Here is a 24048-nt window from a genome sequence, read left to right on the forward strand (position 1 = left end):
TTATTATCTGTATTATCTTCTGTGTGTTCTCTCCTGAACAAAACGCAGTTGTATCATCCGCAAATAATACTAACTTTAAATCTTTTGTGAGTTTACAAATGTCGTTTGTATAGAGATTGAATAATTTTGGTCCTTGTATTGATCCCTGAGGTACACCACAGGATATATTTAGCGTTATAGATGTGGTGTCTTGAGGAACACTACAGTATAACTAAAGAAGTTGAACAAACGACTACGGACTTCATCTAAATAAAGCTACAGCAACACCTTCGTTTGGGTGTCGGCAACCCAACCATCCAGCTCTTTAGCGCCGCCCTAGTGGCTCCAAGGACCTCTTTCAGAGATATGTGAAAATGGAAAAAGATGAAGAAAACCATATATTTTTTGTTTTAATATATTTTCTGTAGGAGGACAAACATGACACAAATCTTACTAATTGTTAGAAATCCCACTGTTTATATTAAACATGCTTCACGCTTGTCCTACTAATTTTAGCGGTCCTTGAACGCATCGTAGTTTGTTTACATGTACAACTTTCTCTGACGCTGCCACAGAAAGACGTGTTTTATGCCACTCCTTTGTATAATTTTGTCCACCAAACGTTTTATGCTAGGCGTGAATGCACAAAGGTGAACTTTGTGTATTTTATTGATTTGTTGGAGTGCTAATCAGGCATTATGCCTCGTTTGTAGGTATCCATCCATCCATCTTCTTCCGCTTATCCGAGGTCGGGTCGCGGGGGCAGCAGCTTAAGCAGGGAAGCCCAGACTTCCCTCTCCCCAGCCACTTCGTCCAGCTCCTCCCGGGGGATCCCGAGGCGTTCCCGGGCCAGCCGGGAGAGATAGTCTTCCCAGCGTGTCCTGGGTCTTCCCTGTGGCCTTCTACCGGTCGGACGTGCCCGAAACACCTTCCTAGGGAGGCGTTCGGGTGGCATCCTGACCAGATGCCCGAACCACCTCATCTGGCTCCTCTCGATGTGGAGGAGCAGCGGCTTTACTTTGAGCTCCCCCCGAATGACAGAGCTTCTCACCCTATCTCTAAGGGAGAGCCCCGCCACTCGGCGGAGGAAACTCATTTCGGCCGCTTGTACCCGTGATCTTGTCCTTTCGGTCATGACCCAAAGCTCATGACCATAGGTGAGGATGGGAACGTAGATCGACCGGTAAATCGAGAGCTTTGCCTTCCGGCTCAGCTCCTTCTTCACCACAACGGATCGATACAGCGTCCGCATTACTGAAGATGCCGCACCGATCCGCCTGTCGATCTCACGATCCACTCTTCCCCCACTCGTGAACAAGACTCCGAGGTACTTGAACTCCTCCACTTGGGGCAAGATCTCCTCCCCAACCCGGAGATGGCACTCCACCCTTTTCCGGGAGAGAACCATGGACTCGGACTTGGAGGTGCTGATTCCCATCCCAGTCGCTTCACACTCGGCTGCGAACCGATCCAGCGAGAGCTGAAGATCTTGGCCAGAGGAAGCCATCAGGACCACATCATCTGCAAATAGCAGAGACCTAATCCTGCAGCCACCAAACCAGATCCCCTCAACGCCCTGACTGCGTCTAGAAATTCTGTCCATAAAGGTTATGAACAGAATCGGTGACAAAGGGCAGCCTTGGCGGAGTCCAACCCTCACAGGAAACGTGTCCGACTTACTGCCGGCAATGCGGACCAAGCTCTGGCACTGATTATACAGGGAGCGAACTGCCACAATAAGACAGTCCGTTACCCCATACTCTCTGAGCACTCCCCACAGGACTTCCCGGGGTACACGGTCGAATGCCTTCTCCAAGTCCACAAAGCACATGTAGACTGGTTGGGCAAACTCCCATGCACCTTCAAGGACCCTGCCGAGAGTATAGAGCTGGTCCACAATTCCACGACCAGGACGAAAACCACACTGTTCCTCCTGAATCCGAGGTTCGACTATCCGGCGTAGCCTCCTCTCCAGTACACCTGAATAGACCTTACCGGGAAGGCTGAGGAGTGTGATCCCACGATAGTTAGAACACACCCTCCGGTTCCCCTTCTTAAAGAGAGGAACCACCACCCCGGTCTGCCAATCCGGCAGATGTCCACGCGATGTTGCAGAGTTTGTAGGTATATTTGAGTTAATTTAATTCCCTTTACTTATGTCCTCTGTGTATTTAATTTATATGTGCATGTCTCATGACACATTATCTGTATGTAATATTGGCTGCATTTCTTATAGTTGTTTGTGTGCCATGTTGTTCCAGACCACAGCAAACGTTATCCAGCTTGCAAAGATTGTAATAAATCCGTTAGAAGAAGAAAGCCTGCAGTCAGTCATTTCCAGAAGTTATCTTATCCTGTTGAGAAGCCTCCATTTTACTAATGATTTCCATCCAACCCATCCATCCATTTTCTACCGCTTGTCCCTTTTGGGGACGCGGGGGGTGCTGAAGCCTATCTCAGTTGCATTCGGGCGGAAGGCCGAATGCAGGCCGACCCTGGACAAGTCGCCACCTCATCACAGGGCCAACACAGATAGACAGACAACATTCACACTCACATTCACACACCAGGGACCATTTAGTGTTGCCAATCAACCTATGTTTTTTGGCGGTTGGAGGAAGCCGGAGTACCCGGAGGGAACCCACGCAGTCACGGGAAGAACATGCAAACTCCACACAGAAAGATCCCCAGTCCGGGATTGAACTCAGGACTACTAAGGCCCTTCGTATTGTGAGGCACATGCACTAACCCCCTAATGATTTCCAAAGTTGCAAAAATGTGTAGAATAAAATATAGTAGGCTAATATAGGTAATATAGACACTTACATCATGTGTTGTCTTTATTATTACACTTATATAAGACTTTTAAAGTCATTTTGATAGTAGGCTAATAAAGCTAATATAGACACTTACATCATGTGTTGTCTTCATTATTACACTTATATAAGACTTTTAAATTCATTTTGATAATAGGCTAATATAACTAATATAGACACTTACATCATGTGTTGTCTTCATTATTACACTTATATAAGACTTTTAAAGTCATTTTGATAGTAGGCTAATATAGACACTTACATCATGTGTTGCCTTCATTATAACACTTATATAAAACTTTTAAAGTCATTTTGATGATTGGTTAATATAACTAATATAGACACTTGCATTATGTGTTGCCTTCATTATAACACTTATGTAAGACTTTTAAAGTCATTTTGATAGTAGGCTAATATAGACACTTACATCATGTGTTGTCTTCATTATTACACTTATATAAGACTTTTAAATTCATTTTGATAATAGGCTAATATAACTAATATAGACACTTACATCATGTGTTGCCTTCATTATAACACTTATATAAAACTTTTAAAGTCATTTTGATAATTGGCTAATATAACTAATATAGACACTTGCATTATGTGTTGCCTTCATTATAACACTTATGTAAGACTTTTAAAGTCATTTTGATAGTAGGCTAATATAGACACTTACATCATGTGTTGCCTTCATTATAACACTTATATAAGACTTTTAAAGTCATTTTGATAATAGGTTAATATAGCTAATATAGACACTTACATCATGTGTTGTCTTCATTATAACACTTATATAAGACTTTTAAAGTCATTTTGATAGTAGGCTAATATAGACACTTACATCATGTGTTGCCTTCATTATAACACTTATATAAAACTTTTAAAGTCATTTTGATAATTGGCTAATATAACTAATATAGACACTTGCATTATGTGCTGCCTTCATTATAACACTTATGTAAGACTTTTAAAGTCATTTTGATAGTAGGCTAATATAGACACTTACATCATGTGTTGCCTTCATTATAACACTTATATAAGACTTTTAAAGTCATTTTGATAATAGGTTAATATAGCTAATATAGACACTTACATCATGTGTTGTCTTCATTATTACACTTATATAAGACTTTTAAATTCCTTTTGATAATAGGCTAATATAACTAATATAGACACTTACATCATGTGTTGTCTTCATTATTACACGTATATAAGACTTTTAAAGTCATTTTGATAGTAGGCTAATATAGACACATCATGTGTTGTCTTCATTATAACACTTATATAAAACTTTTAAAGTCATTTTGATAATTGGCTAATATAACTAATATAGACACTTGCATTATGTGTTGCCTTCATTATAACACTTATGTAAGACTTTTAAAGTCATTTTGATAGTAGGCTAATATAGACACTTACATCATGTGTTGTCTTCATTATTACACTTAAATAAGACTTTTAAATTCATTTTGATAATAGGCTAATATAACTAATATAGACACTTACATCATGTGTTGTCTTCATTATTACACGTATATAAGACTTTTAAAGTCATTTTGATAGTAGGCTAATATAGACACTTACATCATGTGTTGTCTTCATTATTACACTTATATAAGACTTTTAAAGTCATTTTGATAGTAGGCTAATAAAGCTAATATAGACACTTACATCATGTGTTGTCTTCATTATTACACTTATATAAGACTTTTAAAGTCATTTTGATAGTAGGCTAATATAGACACTTACATCATGTGTTGTCTTCATTATTACACTTATATAAGACTTTTAAATTCCTTTTGATAATAGGCTAATATAACTAATATAGACACTTACATCATGTGTTGTCTTCATTATTACACTTATATAAGACTTTTAAAGTCATTTTGATAGTAGGCTAATATAGACACTTACATCATGTGTTGCCTTAATTATAACACTTATATAAAACTTTTAAAGTCATTTTGATGATTGGTTAATATAACTAATATAGACACTTGCATTATGTGTTGCCTTCATTATAACACTTATGTAAGACTTTTAAAGTCATTTTGATAGTAGGCTAATATAGACACTTACATCATGTGTTGCCTTCATTATAACACTTATACAAGACTTTTAAAGTCATTTTGATAATAGGTTAATATAGCTAATATAGACACTTACATCATGTGTTGTCTTCATTATAACTTATATAAGACTTTTAAGGTCATTTTGATAATAGGCTAATATAGCTAATATAGACAATTGCATGATGTGTTGTCTTCATTATAACACTTATGTAAGACTTTTAAAGTCATTTTGATAGTAGGCTAATATAACTAATATAGACACTTACATCATGTGTTAACTTCATTATAACACTTATATAAGACTTTTAAAGCCATTTTGATAGTAGGCTAATATAGACACTTACATCATGTGTTGCCTTCATTATAACACTATAAGACTTTTAAAGTCATTTTGATAGTAGGCTAATATAGACACTTACATCATGTGTTGTCTTCATTATAACACTTATATAAAACTTTTAAAGTCATTTTGATAATTGGCTAATATAACTAATATAGACACTTGCATTATGTGTTGCCTTCATTATAACACTTATGTAAGACTTTTAAAGTCATTTTGATAGTAGGCTAATATAACTAATATAGACACTTACATTATGTGTTAACTTCATTATAACACTTATATAAGACTTTTAAGGTCATTTTGATAATAGGCTAATAAAGCTATTATAGACACTTACATCATGTGTTGTCTTCATTATTACACGTATATAAGACTTTTAAAGTCATTTTGATAGTAGGCTAATATAACTAATATAGACACTTGCATCATGTGTTGCCTTCATTATAACACTTATATAAAACTTTTAAAGTCATTTTGATAATTGGCTAATATAACTAATATAGACACTTGCATTATGTGTTGCCTTCATTATAACACTTATGTAAGACTTTTAAAGTCATTTTGATAGTAGGCTAATATAGACACTTACATCATGTGTTGCCTTCATTATAACACTTATATAAGACTTTTAAAGTCATTTTGATAGTAGGCTAATATAACTAATATAGACACTTACATTATGTGTTAACTTCATTATAACACTTATATAAGACTTTTAAGGTCATTTTGATAATAGGCTAATATAGACAATTGCATGATGTGTTGTCTTCATTATAACACTTATATAAGACTTTTAAAGCCATTTTGATAGTAGGCTAATATAGACACTTACATCATGTGTTGCCTTCATTATAACACTATAAGACTTTTAAAGTCATTTTGATAGTAGGCTAATATAGACACTTACATCATGTGTTGTCTTCATTACAACACTTATACAAAACTTTTAAAGTAATTTTGATAATTGGCTAATATAACTAATATAGACACTTGCATTATGTGTTGCCTTCATTATAACACTTATGTAAGACTTTTAAAGTCATTTTGATAGTAGGCTAATATAGACACTTACATCATGTGTTGTCTTCATTATAACACTTATATAAGACTTTTAAAGTCATTTTGATAATAGGTTAATATAGCTAATATAGACACTAACATCATGTGTTGTCTTCATTATAACATTTATATAAGACTTTTAAGGTCATTTTGATAATAGGCTAATATAGCTAATATCAGAGGTGGGTAGTAACGCGCTACATTTACTCCGTTACATCTACTTGAGTAACTTTTGGGATAAATTGTACTTCTAAGAGTAGTTTTAATGCAACATACTTTTACTTTTACTTGAGTATATTTATAGAGAAGAAACGCTACTTTTACTCCGCTACTTTTATCTACATTCAGCTCGCTACTCGCTACTAATTTTTATCGATCTGTTAATGCACGCTTTGTTTGTTTTGGTCTGTCAGACAGACCTTCATAGTGCCTACGTTTCAACAAATACAGTCACTGGTGACGTTCACTCCGTTCCACCAATCAGATGCAGTCACTGGTGACGTTGGACCAATCAAACAGAGCCAGGCGGTCACATGACCTGACTTAAACAAGTTGAAAAACTTATTGGGGTGTTACCATTTAGTGGTCAATTGTACGGAATATATACTGTACTGTGCAATCTACTAATAAAAGTTTCAATCAATCAATCAAAAGTGTGAAGGAAAAAAGACCCTTTTTTATTTAAACCGTACATCCCGTCAAAAGCCTAAAGACTGACTGCACAGTTCCTGTCTTCACAATAAAGGTGCCGCTCCATCGCGCGTGCGCTTTCAAAACAAGAGTCTACGAAAGCCAGCGCAAACAAGCTAGCAAGCTACGGAATTTTCCGCCAATGTATTTCTTGTAAAGTGTGTGAAAACGAATATGGAAGCTGGACAAATAAGATGCCAAAAACCAACCACTTTCATGTGGTGTTAGACAGAAAGGAGGAACCTTTTTTCTCCTCCATTTGAAAACGTGGACGCTATCAGCACTACTGTCTGATTACAATCAATGCAAGTCATCAGAATCAGGTAATACACCAACTTATATTCTTGTCTTCATGAAAGAAAGGAATCTATAAGTGTTAAACATGCATGTATATTCATTAAAACACCTTTAACATGTAAACAAAAACGGCAAAATAAATAAATATAAATTATATACTGTTTATATATATGTGTGTGTATATGTGTATATATATATATATATATATATGTATATATGTGTATATATATGTATATATAAATGTGTATATATATATATATATATATATAGTGTGTGTGTGTATATATATAAATGTGTGTGTATATATATATATATATAGTGTGTGTGTGTGTGTGTATATATATGTGTGTGTGTGTGTATGTATATATATATATATATATATATATATATATATATATATATATATATATATATATATATATATATATATATATATATATATATATATATATATATATATATATGATATGTGTGTGTATGTTACTCATCAGTTACTCAGTACTTGAGTAGTTTTTTCACAACATACTTTTTACTTTTACTCAAGTAAATATTTGGGTGACTACTCCTTACTTTTACTTGAGTAATAAATCTCTAAAGTAACAGTACTCTTACTTGAGTACAATTTCTGGCTACTCTACCCACCTCTGGCTAATATAGACAATTGCATGATGTGTTGTCTTCATTATAACACTTATATAAGACTTTTAAAGCCATTTTGATAGTAGGCTAATATAGACACTTACATCATGTGTTGCCTTCATTATAACACTATAAGATTTTTAAAGACATTTTGATAATAGGCTAATATAACTAATTTAGACACTTGCATCATGTGTTGCCTTCATTATAACACTTATATAAGACTTTTAATTTTTTTGCAGCTCCAGAGGAACGCCTCGGTTATGTCAATCCCAAATTTGACCCCAGTGTTCTATGCTCGTTATAAAAGTTCAAATGTCAATGCAAGGATCTGCCACTGATTTTAAGGTGGTCCAAGTTCATTCTAGGGTTTTTAAGAATTTGCTGCAAAAATGTTTGTTTTATACTGAACTCGGATTTGGCCCCCGTGCCGCCAATTGAATTTCACTATGATTCATACACAAGGAAACCAAACAAGGAAGTATGCGATTTTCTTATTTTAAATGATTGTCCTTTGGACTGGCTGTCAGTCTCCTTCTGCCACGCAGACAGAAAAGTTTTTTTATTTTTTTTTTTACCTGGAGTCCTAAATCATCTTTTCTTACTGTCCTTCTTTTGCCTTGCTCCTTCCCGGGTCTCAGGCCAAACGTGCTGAAAGTCACTGGTTGTTCCGAGAGGCCCACATGGACGATCAACCCTCCAGTCCTGATCCGGTTTTTTTCCCCCGCTTGGGAGTTGCAATAAGCCGCGGGGGTTCCACCATAAAGCTCGGCTAAAGTTCAGCTGAAGGTAGTCCTGAGCTCCGCAGGAGAAAGCCTTCCTCTCAGCCTGCTTATTCTCTTCATCGCCGCAATAAATGTGTGTCCGGGACACAGTGACACCTAGTGGCCCGGTGGTAGACGTCTGTCCAATTCATCAAAAAAAACAAACAAAAAAACTCGCACACAAGTAAAACCTCAAAAAAATGTGATATTACATGTGATACAACTATATTGAATATTCAGAACCTATATAATGTTTTGTTTTGTCTAGAGTTAAAATTCGTCGTGTATATTTCCGGTGCTACATTTAAACTCCACGAAGAAGAAATGTGTTGAACCTCGTGAAGCGGGAAGTGACATCTCTGCAATGGACTGGTACGAACCTGCTAACTATTTCACCTTTTAAACCACAAATAGGTGTTCCGGCTTGAATGGAACAGTAAACTGTGTTGATATGGCGTCCTTGTGTTAATCCTCATAGATTAAATCCTCTTCTCTGCCTAGAGTGACCGCGTTAGTAGAGGCTAGTTATGCTAAAGTAGCTAGCTTCGTAGCCCGTTCACAATGATGCTAACCGGCTAAGTGTTGGTTAATGTTGTGATGACCGCAGTCATTAAACTGCATGTTACCTCGGCGTGCTTTTTCTTTATTTATGATTTAAACTACAAAACATGAAAGTCCAGGATTAGTCAATTAAAATACGATTGGTGTAACGGTACACCTTTCATTGATTGAAGCTTTTATTAGTAGATTGCACAGCCATCCATCCATCTTCTTCCGCTTATCCGAGGTCGGGTCGCGGGGGCAGCAGCCTAAGCAGAGTAGCCCAGACTTCCCTCTCCCCAGCCACTTCGTCCAGCTCCTTCCGGAGGATCCCGAGGCCTTCCCAGGCCAGCCGGTCGGACGTGCCCCAAACACCTCCCTAGGGAGGCGTTTGGGTGGCATCCTGAGCAGATGCCCGAACCACTTCATGTGGAAGAGCAGCGGCTTTACTTTGAGCTCCTCCTGGATGACAGAGCTTCTCACTAGAGATGTCCGATAATCATACTTGCCAACCTTGAGACCTCCGATTTCGGGAGGTGGGGGGCGTGGTCGGAGGTGGGACGGGGGCGTGGTTGAGGGCGTGGTTAAGAGGGGAGGAGTATATTGACAGCTAGAATTCACCAAGTCAAGTATTTCAAACATATATATATATACATATACATATATATATATATACATATATATATATATATGTATATATATATATATATATATATATATATATATATCCTGAAAATATGCAAACAAAACTGTGTTTAGATAATTGATACTTCAAACTTGCATAAATAAATCTTAACGAATATAACATAACTTGGCTTCTGAGAGCTTCAAAATGTGATGAATAAAATGCTAAAGTTGTTGATAAACAAGCAATTATTTTAATAATTAAATATGGTCATTTTAAATGAATTATAATGATCATTTAATTATTAATTATTTCCAATATGTTTATTTTAATGTATAATTCTATGGCTGGATGTAATAAGGAGTCAGAAAAAATACAAATAAAAATACAATTAATTTTGATGTTTTTAGCAAAATATAGTAAAAATGTATTTAGTTTTAAAAAAAAATTAATAAATATATTTATTTTTAGGTAAGATAAACATAATAATACCATTTATCTCTAGTCTGGATGATTTAGTTCTTGTCACCCTGTTGTCCTCCCGTCATAAAAAAAAGGCTGTCCTCACTCAGGTCCGCATAAAGCTGGAGGGGGCGTGGCCTCCAGCTCCAGCTGAAAATCGGGAGATTTTCGGGAGAATATTTGTCCCGGGAGGTTTTCGGGAGAGGCGCTGAATTTCGGGAGTCTCCCGGAAAATTCGGGAGGGTTGGCAAGTATGCCGATAATGGCTTTTTTGCCGATATCCGATATTCCAATATTGTCCAACTCTTAATTACCAATTCCGATATCAACCGATACCGATATATACAGTCGTGGAATGAACACATTATTATGCCTAATTTTGTTGTGATGCCCCGCTGGATGCATTAAACAATGTAACAAGGTTTTCCAAAATAAACCAACTCAAGTTATGGAAAAAAATGCCAACAAGTCACAATGTGCATTATTTTTTTCAACATGCCTCAAAACAGCAGATTGGAATTTGGGACATGCTCTCCCTGAGAGAGCATGAGGAGGTTGAGGTGGGCGGGGTTGGGCGAAGTTTAGGTGTGTGTATGTGTGTGGGGGGGGTTAGCGGGGGGTATATATTGTAGCATCCCGGAAGAGTTAGTGTTGCAAGGGGCTGTTGTGTTTATGTTGTGTTACGGTGCGGATGTTCTCCCGAAATGTGTTTGTTATTCAGTGTGGCGCATATTTGTAACAGTGTTAAAGTTGTTTATATGGCCACCCTCAGTGTGACCTGTATGGCTGTTGACCAAGTATGATTTGCATTCACTTGTGTGTGTGAAAAGCCGTAGATATTATGTGATTGGACCGGCACGCAAAGGCAGTGCCTTTAAGGTTTATTGGCGCTCTGTACTTCTCCCTACGTCCTTGTACCACTCCGTACAGCGGCGTTATAAAAAGTCATAAATTTTACTTTTTGAAACCGATACCGATAATTTCCGATATTACATTTTAAAGCATTTATCGGCCGATAATATCGGCAGTCCGATATTATCGGACATCTCTACTTCGCACACTATCTCTAAGGGAGAGACCCGCCACCCAGCGGAGGAAACTCATTTCGGCCGCTTGTACCCGTGATCTTGTCCTTTCGGTCATAACCCAAAGCTCATGACCATAGAAGAGGATGGGAACGTCGATCGACCGGTAAATTGAGAGCTTTGCCTTCCGGCTCAGCTCCTTCTTCACCACAACAGATCGATACAGCGTCCGCATTACTGAAGACGCCGCACCGATCCACCTGTCAATCTCACGATCCACTCCTCTCCCACTTGTGAGCAAGACTCCTAGGTACTTGAACTCCTCCACTTGGGGCAAGATCTCTTCCCCAACCTGGAGACTATTCCGTACAATTGACCACTAAATGGTAACACCCGAATACGTTTTTGATTGATTGATTGATTTTCAACTTGTTTAAGTCGGGGTCCACGTTAATCAATTCATGGTACAAATATCAGCATAATACAGTCATCACACAAGTTAATCATCAGAGTATATACATTGAATTATTTACAATCCAGGGGGGGGTTTAGGTTGGGTTGATGTCAGCGTATTCCAGTCATCAATAATTATATAATCTGAGAAATGGACATTGTAACAGTGTCGGTCTCACTTGGTAGGATATGTACAGCGAGCGGTGAACATAGTGAGCGCAGAAAGCATAAGAACAAGTATATCATCTCCTCCAGGCTTGATTACTGCAACGCACTTCTCGTCAGGGTCCCCAAAAAGAGCATCAAAAAGCTCCAGTACATCCCAAACAGCGCAGCGAGGATCCTGATGAGAGTGCGCAAGCGTGATGATATCACACCCATCCTCAAATCACTATTGCATCCCGGACCCAATTCAAGATTAACCTGCTAATACACCAATGCATCTACGGCAACGCCCCCTCCTACCTCAAGGACCTAGTTTCCCGTCAACCTCCTACCCGCAACCTCAGCTCCTCAAACACTAACCTCCTCAAACCCATCAGGACAAATTTACAATCAATGGGCCGCCGGGCTTTCTGCTCGACCGCACCCGAACTCTGGAACGCTCTCCCCGACCATCTTAGAGCACCACAGTTGGTCAACCGTTTTACGGCGTGGCGAAGTTGGGAGAGTGGCCGTGCCAGCAACCTGAGGGTTACTGGTTCAATCCCCACCTTCTACCATCCTAGTCACGTCCGTTGTGTCCTTGAGCAAGACACTTCACCCTTGCTCCTGATAGGCCTGGTTAGCGCCTTGCATGGCAGCTCCCGCCATCAGTGTGTGAATGTGTGTGTGTGAATGGGTGAATGTGGAAATGGTGTCAAAGTGCTTTGAGTTCCTTAAAAAGGGTATAAAAGCGCTATACAAGTACAACCCATTTAAGAAGGGACTAAAAACCTACCTTTTTAGCACAGCTTTTATCTAATTTCTCTGCCTTCTTGTTTTTAAATACACTGCTTGTCTATCTGTTTTATCGAGTGCTTTCATGCTTTTATTTCTATTTTTATCTATGTTTCTGTTTTTTCTACCGTATTTTCCGCACCATAAGCCGCCCTGGGTTATAAGCCGCGCCTTCAATGAACGGCATATTTCAAAACTTTGTCCACCTATAAGCTGCCCCGTGTTATAAGCCGCATCTAACTGCGCTACAGGGAATGTCAAAAAAACAGTCAGATAGGTCAGTCAAACTTTAATAATATATTAAAAACCAGCGTTCTAACAACTCTGTTCACTCCCAAAATGTACGGTAATGTGCAAATGTGCAATCACAAACATAGTAAAATTCAAAATAGTGCAGAGCAATAACATCAATAACTTAATGTTGCTCGAACGTTAATGTCACAACACACAAAATAAACATAACGCTCACTTTCTGAAGTTATTCTTCATTCATAAATCCCTCGAATTCTTCTCCTTCGGTGTCCGAATTAAAAAGTTGGGCGAATACGGGATCCAAAATGGCCGGCTCCGTCTCGTCGAAGTCATTGCCTTCCGGAAAGCTCGGACCACAGTTGTGACCGAAATATCCGCCCAGGCATTTACGATCCACTGGCAGATGTTGGCGTATGTCGTCCGGCGCTGTCTCCCTGTCTTAGTGAAGGTGTGTTCGCCTTCGGTCATCCATTGTTCCCACGCCGTTCGCAGTCGTGCTTTAAATGCCCTGTTGACACCAATATCGAGCGGTTGGAGTTCTTTGGTTAATCCACCCGGAATGACGGCGAGTGTTGTATTTGTGTGCTTCACTTGTTTTTTGACACCATCTGTGATGTGGGCGCGCATGGAGTCGTATATCAACATGGAACACACAAAGGAAATGAAACGTAATACCCGCGCGCTTCTTCTTCTATGGGGGCGGGTGGTTGCTTACCGTAGAAGAAGAAGCGCTTCCTCTTCTACGGGGGCGGGTGCTTACCTTGGCAGTTGCTTACCATAGAAGAAGAAGCGCTTCCTCTTCTACGGGGAAAAAAGATGGCGGCTGTTTACCGTAGTTGCGAGACCGAAACTTTATGAAAATAAATATTTATATTAATCCATATATAAGGCGCACCGGGTTATAAGCCGCACTGTCAGCTTTTGTGAAAATTTGTGGTTTTTAGGTGCGGCTTATAGTGCGGAAAATACGGTAAGTGTTTTTCATGTTTTCATTTCTATTTTAATTTTTTATTATATATTCTAACTTTCTATTTTTAATTTTTTTTTATACTTTGTAGCACCTTGAGATTTTAACAAATGTAAAGTGCGTTACAAATTTTAAATTTCATTAGTATTTTATCTAAATTGGGCCTACTGGGTGAATGTGAGTGTGAATGTTGTCTGTCTATCTGTGTTGGCCCTGCGATGAGGTGGCGACTTGTCCAGGGTGTACCCCGCCTTCCGCCCGATTGTAGCTGAGATAGGCTCCAGCACCCCCCCGCGACCCCGAAGGGAATAACATACCTGCCAACTACTCCGGTTTTCCCGTAATTAGTACGGTTTTCATCAACCTATTCCGGGTTACGGTTGCAGTGATAAAAAATACGGTTTTTCATTAATTAAAAAAAAATATTTTTTTAAAATGCGCGAGGCTATTTATAGCACCGCTGCCAAGCACGAGGCACCTGTTGCCATTGTTTCCAAACGAGCGAACGATCATGGAATCAGCCGGAGAAAAATCGCAAACGAGTCTTAAACCGAAAAGAAAACTGCAGTCATTCCGTGAAGAATATTCAAAAGCCTATCCGGGAATAAATATCCGTTCCAAAAAGGGTGAAAACTACGCGAATTGCACCTTGTGCAGACAAGATTTTTCGATCGGACACGGAGGAATTAGCATGTAAAAGACCACGTTGGGACAAAAAAACACAAGTCTAATGCCGTTGCTAGCGATACAAGTGGAAAACTTTCAACGTTTTTCGGATTTTAGCCACAAAAAGGTAATGACACCAATGTTATCTATTGGAATTGTTTAGTACTGTTAAAAGTGTTTATATTATTTATGCTTTCAAGTCCAAGTTGAAGAAATCTTGTTAAATGTTGACATCATAACTACCAAAATACAGAAGTATGTCTTTAATATTTTTGCAGTGCTATTTCTGTTGAAAAGTTCAAATGATTACATTAGAGATGTGATGTGCCACTTTTCAAGTGTCTGATGGCTTAAATTAATTTTCATTAATTTTTCATATTTTGAATTCTTTTGAAAGGCTTACAAAAAAACTACATTTGAATTGTAATTCCATGCTATTGACAGGACTATTAATTTTAATGAAGTTAGCTTACCATGTTTACAGTATGATAATTGTGATAGAAATGTGAATTTTAGGCACAGAATATTTTTTACAATTGAACAAGGCAGTAGATTATACAAGCTTGGACAGAAAGTTAATAATGACACCAATTTTTTTTTTAATGGAATTGTTTAGTACTGTTTTACCATTTGTTTACTGTAAAAAGTGTTTATACTGTTTATACTTTCAATTAACAAATTGAAGTCTTGTGAAAGGTTGACAGGATAACTGGCATTAACTCTCAAAATAATTTCAAACTATTGAAGTTAGCTTACAGAATAAACATGTCAATCAACCCATATGATTTTTGCTGTAATATTTTTGTTTTGAAAGGTCACTGTGACTGATAGAAAAGTGATGGTTTTAGCAACATTTTAACCTGTCTGAATGCTAATAATCATTTTGCGTCGGGGGGCGAAGCCTGAACCCCCCACCAGGACTTTGTCCTGGACCTACCGGGGCCTGCGGCCCCTGGACCCTGGCTACTAGGTTTTTCTGATTTCAAAAGTTGGCAGGTATGGAATAAGCGGTAGAAAATGGATGGATTATTATTTTATTATTATCATATACATTTGATTATTTACAATCCAAGGAGGTGGGATGTGGTGGGGGGAGGGGGTTAGGCTAGGGTTGAAGTTGCCTGGAGGTGTTCTTTGAGTGCAGTTTTGAAGGAGGATAGAGATGCTCTTTCTTTCACACCTGTTGGGAGTGCATTCCATATTGATGTGGCATAGAAGGAGAATGAGTTAAGATCATTGTTAGATCGGAATCTGGGTTTGACGTGGTACATTATGCACGTGACATTACAGCATTATTCATCTATTGTTGTGCCTGTGCTAAATCAGTAATCATGGTTTGTCCTTCACCATTGTTTGAATAAGGGATCAGAGTCAGCTGTTGTCTCCAGTGGTTCGGGATGACGAGGTTACTATCGCTGCCCGTCGAAGGAGGAAGAAGGTGGCATGTATCCTGGAAAACTGTGTTTGTGTGCCTTGTTTTGGTCTAGTAACTTCCGGCTGTAGACTTATCAACATCAACACGGTGAACATATCCTTAAGTGTTGTTTTCCTGATCGTTTGCGCTCAGTCCCGTCACCTGGCACAGGGAGTCCTGTTGTTTCCATGGTAACACCGGCCCGCCCCCCGAAGAACACACCCGCCTCCCTCTTCAGACAAGCTGGTAGGAAAAAAACGCACACTCGCAAATCATCATTCGGCGTCAAACCACATTTCTTGTTATATTTATGTCTTTTTCAGTAACTCCCAGGATTCCGGATGTGTCTGCTATCTTGGCTCCAGCAGGCCGAACACCTCGCTACACGCACACACTTAGAAACACGCTGAGCAGTGTGGTAAGTACAAACCCTGTTTCCATATGAGTTGGGAAATTGTGTTAGATGTAAATATAAACGGAATACAATGATTTGCAAATCCTTTTCAACTCTTATTCAATTGAATGCACTACAAAGACAACATATTTGATGTTCAAACTCATAAACTTTTTTTTTTGTTTTGCAAATAATAATTTACCCAGAATTTCATGGCTGCAACACGTGCCAAAGTAGTTGGGAAAAGGCATGTTCACCATTGTGTTACATGGCCTTTCCTTTTAACAACACTCAGTAAACGTTTGGGAACTGAGGAGACACATTTTTTAAGCTTCTCAGGTGGAATTCTTTCCCATTCTTGCTTGATGTACAGCTTAAGTTGTTCAACAGTCCGGGGGTCTCCGTTGTGGTATTTTAGGCTTCATAATGCGCCACACATTTTCAATGGGAGACAGGTCTAGACTACAGGCAGGCCAGTCTAGTACCCGCACTTTTACTATGAAGCCACGTTGATGTAACACGTGGCTTGGCATTGTCTTGCTGAAATAAGCAGGGGCGTCCATGGTAACGTTGCTTGGATGGCAACATATGTTGCTCCAAAACCTGTATGTACCTTTCAGCATTAATGGCGCCTTCACAGATGTGTAAGTTACCCATGTGTTGGGCACTAATACACCCCCATACCATCACAGATGCTGGCTTTTCAACTTTGCCCCTATAACAATCCGGATGGTTCTTTTCCTCTTTGGTCTGGAGGACACGACGTCCACAGTTTCCAAAAACAATTTGAAATGTGGACTCGTCAGACCACAGAACGCTTTTCCACTTTGTATCAGTCCATCTTAGATGAGCTCAGGCCCAGTGAAGCAGATGGCGTTTCTGAGTGTTGTTGATAAACGGTTTTCGCCTTGCATAGGAGAGTTTTAACTTGCACTTACAGGTGTAGCGACCAACTGTAGTTACTGACAGTGGGTTTCTCAAGTGTTCCTGAGCCCATGTGGTGATATCCTTTACACACTGATGTCGCTTGTTGATGCAGTACAGCCTGAGGGATCGAAGGTCACGGGCTTAGCTGCTTACGTGCAGTGATTTCTCCAGATTCTCTGAACCCTTTGATGATATTACAGACCGTAGATGGTGAAATCCCTAAATTCCTTGCAATAGCTGGTTGAGAAAGGTTTTTCTTAAACTGTTCAACAATTTGCTCACGCATTTGTTGACAAAGTGGTGACCCTCGCCCAATCCTTGTTTGTGAATGACTCAGCATTTCATGGAATCTACTTTTATACCCAATCATGGCACCCACCTGTTCCCATCCTGTGGGATGTTCCAAATAAGTGTTTGATGAGCATTCCTCAAGTTTATCAGTATTTATTGCCACCTTTCCCAACTTCTTTGTCACGTGTTGCTGGCATCAAATTCTAAAGTTAATGATTATTTGCAAAATAAATGTTTATCAGTTTGAACATCAAATATGTTGTCTTTGTAGCATATTCAACTGAATATGGGTTGAAAGTGATTTGCAAATCATTGTATTCCGTTTATATTTACATCTAACACAATTTCCCAACTCATATGGAAACTGGGTTTGTATACAAGCACGCCTCATCATCTCTAATGTCTCACATCGATCACTTAATGAGGCTCGTGTCTATCAACAAATTGCCAATGCAATGACTTTACCGGGTGGCTAGGATTTGGATGACAGCGATTGGACCAACAGCATGTACATATCCCCCGTTACGGGTTTGGAAAACACCAGCTTCTTCACGCAAGATATTACCAACCTCAGCTCTGCCTTGTTGAAGGAAGATGACCCCGGAGAGGAAGGTGAGGGAAACAAACGCACCTCACTTGCTGCTGTGCCATCTGACACTGTAGTTTTTGGTCCTTGCAGCGGCCACCGGTCTATTCCCAGATTTCCTTGCGTCCTTTCTGAAACACTCCTCCTCTGCTGTGTTTGAGCTGCTGGAGGATTACCAGACACTGTGCCTGGACAAGGTAGGCTTGTCTCCATCTTTTTTTTTTCCAGAAAAAAAGCATGACCATTGCAATACATTGACCACTTACCTTCCCTATGGCGCTATGTTTAAGGTGGAAATGCTCCAGTCAGTGGTGCTGCGAGCAGGACAGAACAGTAAGACGGCAGTCGTCCACTGGCTGCTGCAACAGGAGTACTGCTCCTGGAGACTCATCACTTCCCTCTACAAGTGGGCGTCCATTTCCTGCTGATGTCACATGACCCGAGTCTGACTTGCTAACCAACTGCTTCTTTCTGCAGGGATAGAGTCCAGTTGGCGATGGAAGATGACATGATGGTAGACATGGCCGTGAGTGACTTTTCGGCGCAACACACATTGCCCTTACTCTCAAAACCCCCCCCCCAAACAAAGCGTTTTTTGTTTTTACTTAAAATCCTTTCATTTTCTCAAAACTTGACAGTGCACCATATTATAACCCGGTGCGCCTAATGTACGGAATAATTTTGGTTGTGCTTAACGACCTCAAAGCCATTTTATTTGGTAACTGATAACTGTGACCAGTAGATGGCAGTCACACATAAGAGATACGTCTAGACTGCAATATGATAGCTGTCACACATTAGATCGGTAGGTTGTGAGTTCAGACCCCGGCCGAGTCATACCAAAGACTATAAAAATGGGACCCATTTCCTCCCTGCTTGGCACTCCGCATCAAGGGTTGGAATTGGGGGTCAAATCACCAAAAATGATTCCCGGGCACGGCCACCGCTGCTGCCCACTGCTCCCCTCACCTCCCAGGGGGTGATCAAGGGTGATGGGTCAAATGCAGAGAATAATTTCGCCACACCTAGTGTGTGTGTGTGACAATCATTGGTACTTTAACTTTTTAATTTTTAACATAAGAGATACGTATAGACTGCAATATGACTCAAGTAAACAACACCAAAATGTTATATGTTAAAAATAAAGAACATTACACACGGCGCCCAAAAATCTATCAAAATGTTTTAGTACGATTTTGGTAAGCTATGATGGATGGCTTGATGGATTGTATCGTACTGTGCTTCAACATACAAGTATTATTGTGGTGTGTGTATAAGGTAAGGCATATTATCTGGCGGTTTGTTTTGCAATATTATGCAAAAGCAACTTTTCTTACCGTCTGGTATCTGCTGATCTGTATTTCGGATCTGCATAAGTCCTGAAAATTTGCGCGCGTCCGCCTTTCTTTTTGTCTATCTTCTTGTTGTGGGACATTCATCCTCTGCTTTTGCCATTTTTAATACAAAGTAGTGTAAAGTTCTTACTTACGGTATATCCGTCAGTAAACTCGCCATGAAAGCGCTAAAACCTACCGGTGTAGTGAGTTTACATAATTCACCCAAGGAACTTTAGTTATTAGAGGGTTCCGGTCGGACGGTTTTTCACGGTACACATTTCCGGCGTTGTTTTTGCACTAGTGAGCCACGGTTGAGGAGAGTCTGCTTGATTTAAAGGGGAACATTATCACAATTTCAGAAGGGTTAAAACCATTAAAAATCAGTTCCCAGTGGCTTATTTTATTTTTCAACGTTTTTTTCAAAATTTTACCCATCACGCAATATCCCTAAAAAAAGCTTCAAAGTGCCTGATTTTAACCGTCGTTATAAACACCCGTCCATTTTCCTGTGACGTCACACAGTGATGCCAATACAAACAAACATGGCGGGTTAACAGCAAGCTATAGCGACATTAGCTCGGATTCAGACTCGGATTTCAGCGGTTTAAGCGATTCAGCAGATTACGCATGTATTGAAACGGATGGTTGTAGTGTGGAGGCAGGTAGCGAAAACGAAATTGAAGAAGAAACTGAAGCTATTGAGCCATATCGGTTTGAACCGTATGCAAGCGAAACCGACGAAAACGACACGACAGCCAGCGACACGGGAGAAAGCGAGGACGAATTCGGCGATCGCCTTCTAACCAACGATTGGTATGTGTTTGTTTGGCATTAAAGGAAACTAACAACTATGAATTAGGTTTACAGCATATGAAATACATTTGGCAACAACATGCACTTTGAGAGTGCAGACAGCCCATTTCAGGCGCGCTAAGAACATATATTTTTCCACGATTTTAGCACTCAGGTTAACCATACCTAAATAGACACAAAATACTGCATTACACAAGACTGCCCGAATGTACTCGAATGATTAAAAAAAAAAAAAGTTTTTAAGCTAAATTATTGGTAAACACAGTTTATGTGTAATACTTTACGTGAAACCGCGAGTAATGAATAAAGTTTTCATTAATTAATATATTCTGTAGACATACCCTCATCCACTCTCTTTTCCTGAAAGCTGATCTGTCCAGTTTTGGAGTTGATGTCAGCTGGCCAGGGAAGCTAGGGTTGATATTCTTCTCTTGATCATCTTCGGTGGCATAAGGGATGGTTGCGATCTCTGTCGTAGCATAGCTTTTGTCGGTAAAGTGTGCGGAACAAACGACTGACCAGTTCGTCGGCTTTCCCCACAGCCTCGTATTTTGAACAAATTTCGTCCAATTTCTTGCCACTTTCGTATCTTTGGGCCACTGGTGCAACTTGAATCCGTCCCTGTTCGTGTTGGTACACCCTCCGACAACACACCGACAAAAGTGAGAAAATGGCGGATTGCTTCCCGATGTCGTGACGTCATCGCTCCGAGAGCGAATAATAGAAAGGCGTTTAATTCGCCAAAATTAACCTATTTAGAGTTCGGAAATCGGTTAAAAAAAAGGTCTTTTTTCTGCAACATCAAGGTATATATTGACGCTTACATAGGTCTGGTGATAATGTTCCCCTTTTAAGTAAAGTCTGAATGTCATTAAAACAGTTAGCTCCATATTTTGACATTTCTTCCACTCCCGTCCTTGCACGCTACACCGCTACAACAAAGATGACGGAGAAAAGACGCTGTCGAAGGTGAGCCACGTAAATAAGACTGCCCACAAAACGGCGCATCCTGAAGCGACTGAAGATGATCTGTAAAACATCATCCATGCAACATTTTGACCAAGCAACCACCATCACATGTTATGTAGACCACAAGAAAGTGTTTTACATTTAGAAAAAAGATAAAATAATATGAGCGCTTTAATGCGTCGGTGTGCCTTTTGTATGAAAATAGACCTGACAAGAGCCGCTCATCGGCAGTGTGCCTTATAATCCGGTGCGCCCTATGGTCCGGGAAAAACTGTACATTTTGGGTTTTCTTTGTTTGCTGAAATAAGTACACTTGAATTTTGTGTGTGACAGAGTCCCAGTGAAAGTGAGAAGGTGGTGGTGGAGCGGCTGTTCCATCACGATGCTGTCATACGTCAGAGTCAGGTAACAAACACAACAGGGCTCTGAGTGTGACCATTAGTTATTCACTCACTGCTACATCACTTCTCCTCTAGTTGGTCGTTGATTGGCTGGAAAGCATCGCCAAGGATCAGATTGGAGCCTTTTCGGACAATATTGAATTTTACGCCAAAAATGTCTGCTGGTAGGTTGTAGTCAGTTTGCCTTAGAACGTCGGGTGTTCCTGGTCTAAAGTTTGCGTGTGCTAGGGAGAACACCCAGCATGCACTGAAGCTGAGGAGGGAGCGGGGCACTTCCTTCACTGTCCCTCTGGTCACTGAGCTGGTGAGAGTCCTGTTACCATGACAACATCAGCGTCCTTGCTGATTCTAGTTCCGCTATTTCATGTTTGCATGTTTTCAGGACCCGGACGCTCCACTCCGACAGCAGCGACCCCTGGCCGACCTGGACCGAGAGGATGATGCCCGTCTGCTGAAGAACCTGTTCACTCTTATCCGAGCCGGGATGACTGAAGAGGTATTTAAAGGGCTACTGTACTGAGATCATTTGACCTTTGACCCAGAATGGTATTCAAAGCTCTTTTTTTCTTCTTTCTTTGTGTAGGCTCAGAGGCTGTGCACACGCTGTGGACAGGCCTGGAGAGCATCCACTTTGGAGGGCTGGAAGCTCTACCACGATCCTAACATGACCTCTGGTAATCTTTCACCACCTCATAGTTTTGCTGCTACCTCTTGTAGGGCTGGGCAAAATAATTGATTTGATTGATTATTAGAGATGTCCGATAATGGCTTTTTTGCCCATATTCCGATATTGTACAACTCTTAATTACCGATTCCGATATCAACCTATACCGATATATACAGTCGTGGAATTAACACATTATTATGCCTAATTTTGTTCTGATGCTACGCTGGATGCATTAAACAATGTAACAAGGTTTTCCAAAATAAATCAACTCAAGTTAAAGAAAAAAATGCCAACATGGCACTGCCATATTTATTATTGAAGTCACAAAGTGCATTATTTTTTTTAACATGCCTCAAAACAGCAGCTTGGAATTTGGGACATGCTCTCCCTGGGAGAGCATGAGGAGGTTGAGATGGGGTGGGGGGTAGCGGGGGGGTGTATATTGTAGCGTCCCGGAAGAGTTAGTGCTGCAAGGGGTTCTGGGTATTTGTTCTGTTGTGTTTATGTTGTGTTACGGTGCGGATGTTCTCCCGAAATATATTTGTCATTCTTGTTTGGTGTGGGTTCACAGTGTGGCGCATATTACCCTGGACCTGGCTGGGGACATGCGGCCCTCAGATCTCCGGCTTATTTTTAGTCTTTTTCATTAAATTCAAATCACATGCCTGTACCCAGCCCTAACAAGTGTTTTTTTAACGGACAATGTATTAGGTCAGTTTGTAAAATTATGTATTCTATCTGCAGGCAGCATTGAGTTACAACCTGTTGAAGGAAACCCTCAAAGAGGTATCTGGAAGGTCTGCTGTTGGAGGATGGCTGAGGAGGTACATGGACACACACACATACAGTATGGTATTAAATGTGTCCATCTTCAGGAAACATGCTGTAGTGTGTAATCTATCACTGTGTGTGTGTCTTTCAGGAGCAGTTTAACAGATATGAGAGAGCCGTCTATGCCAGCCTAAGTGGAAACCTTAAACCAGTAAGATGTAATCACTGGTTTGGTCTCCAACCTGTAGATTATGAGCTCTCGCTAGCTCGCCTGCTGATTTTGAGTCGTTCACCAACAGGCCAAATAATATTTGCTTAAACTCTCAGCATATTTTATAATCGTTCAATTCAGACATATATAATGACAATTTACTACTAAATAGCCTAAAGACAATGACTGCACTGTTTGAGTGGAGATCTTCCCCCTAAATAAAGTACAATTTAAATGTTGCAAGTCATATAAATCAGTGTTTCTTAACCCCAAGACGCCAGCGCCCTCTATTGGACTACCTAAAAATATGTTTCTCAGCTCTATTCTGTACAGGTTGAGGCAGTACTCCGTTTTAATAACTTTTTTCACCACTTGTGGCAGTAATTACAATATCAAACAGAAAAAGTGTAGCGCTGAAGTTATATAAAAAAATTCTTAATTGCAAAAAATTGCTGTATTTTCATTTGCATTTAAATTGCATTGACAGTTTATTTAGGAAATTGATTTATTTATTATTAATTTATAAATTGAGTCCCTTCTTTTGGAGTATATTTGATTAATATTTATTTTTGTAATCAGCCTGACCTAAACCTTGATTGTAATATTTGTGTTCATTTGGCTAGGTTTATCCTGTTAAACTGTAAGTAGGTCAGATATAATTATTGAATAAGACTAA

General features: G+C 39.7%; 2 protein-coding genes across 2 annotated transcripts in view; one reads left to right on the forward strand and one right to left on the reverse strand.

Moving 5' to 3' along the window:
- The window catches only part of slc35e3 (solute carrier family 35 member E3), a 42892-nt gene extending 34121 nt beyond the window's left edge, over positions 1-8771 (reverse strand). The window contains exon 1 of the mRNA XM_061983589.1: positions 8477-8771. The gene's annotated coding sequence lies outside the window, so the exon portion shown is untranslated. The remainder of the gene's footprint in view (positions 1-8476) is intronic.
- A 145-nt stretch (positions 8772-8916) lies between these two features.
- Positions 8917-24048, forward strand: part of nup107 (nucleoporin 107) — a 41221-nt gene continuing 26089 nt past the window's right edge. The window contains exons 1-15 of the mRNA XM_061983588.2: positions 8917-9034; positions 15954-16036; positions 16159-16251; positions 16329-16423; positions 18094-18229; positions 18297-18400; positions 18494-18609; positions 18681-18729; positions 21656-21727; positions 21799-21887; positions 21952-22027; positions 22106-22219; positions 22307-22397; positions 23135-23214; positions 23313-23372. Coding sequence (XP_061839572.1) covers positions 9027-9034; positions 15954-16036; positions 16159-16251; positions 16329-16423; positions 18094-18229; positions 18297-18400; positions 18494-18609; positions 18681-18729; positions 21656-21727; positions 21799-21887; positions 21952-22027; positions 22106-22219; positions 22307-22397; positions 23135-23214; positions 23313-23372 — 1266 coding nt within the window. The 5' untranslated portion in view covers positions 8917-9026. The remainder of the gene's footprint in view (positions 9035-15953; positions 16037-16158; positions 16252-16328; positions 16424-18093; positions 18230-18296; positions 18401-18493; positions 18610-18680; positions 18730-21655; positions 21728-21798; positions 21888-21951; positions 22028-22105; positions 22220-22306; positions 22398-23134; positions 23215-23312; positions 23373-24048) is intronic.

This window comes from Nerophis lumbriciformis, linkage group LG25 (genome assembly GCF_033978685.3).
Source record: "Nerophis lumbriciformis linkage group LG25, RoL_Nlum_v2.1, whole genome shotgun sequence".
Lineage (NCBI taxonomy): Eukaryota > Metazoa > Chordata > Actinopteri > Syngnathiformes > Syngnathidae > Nerophis > Nerophis lumbriciformis.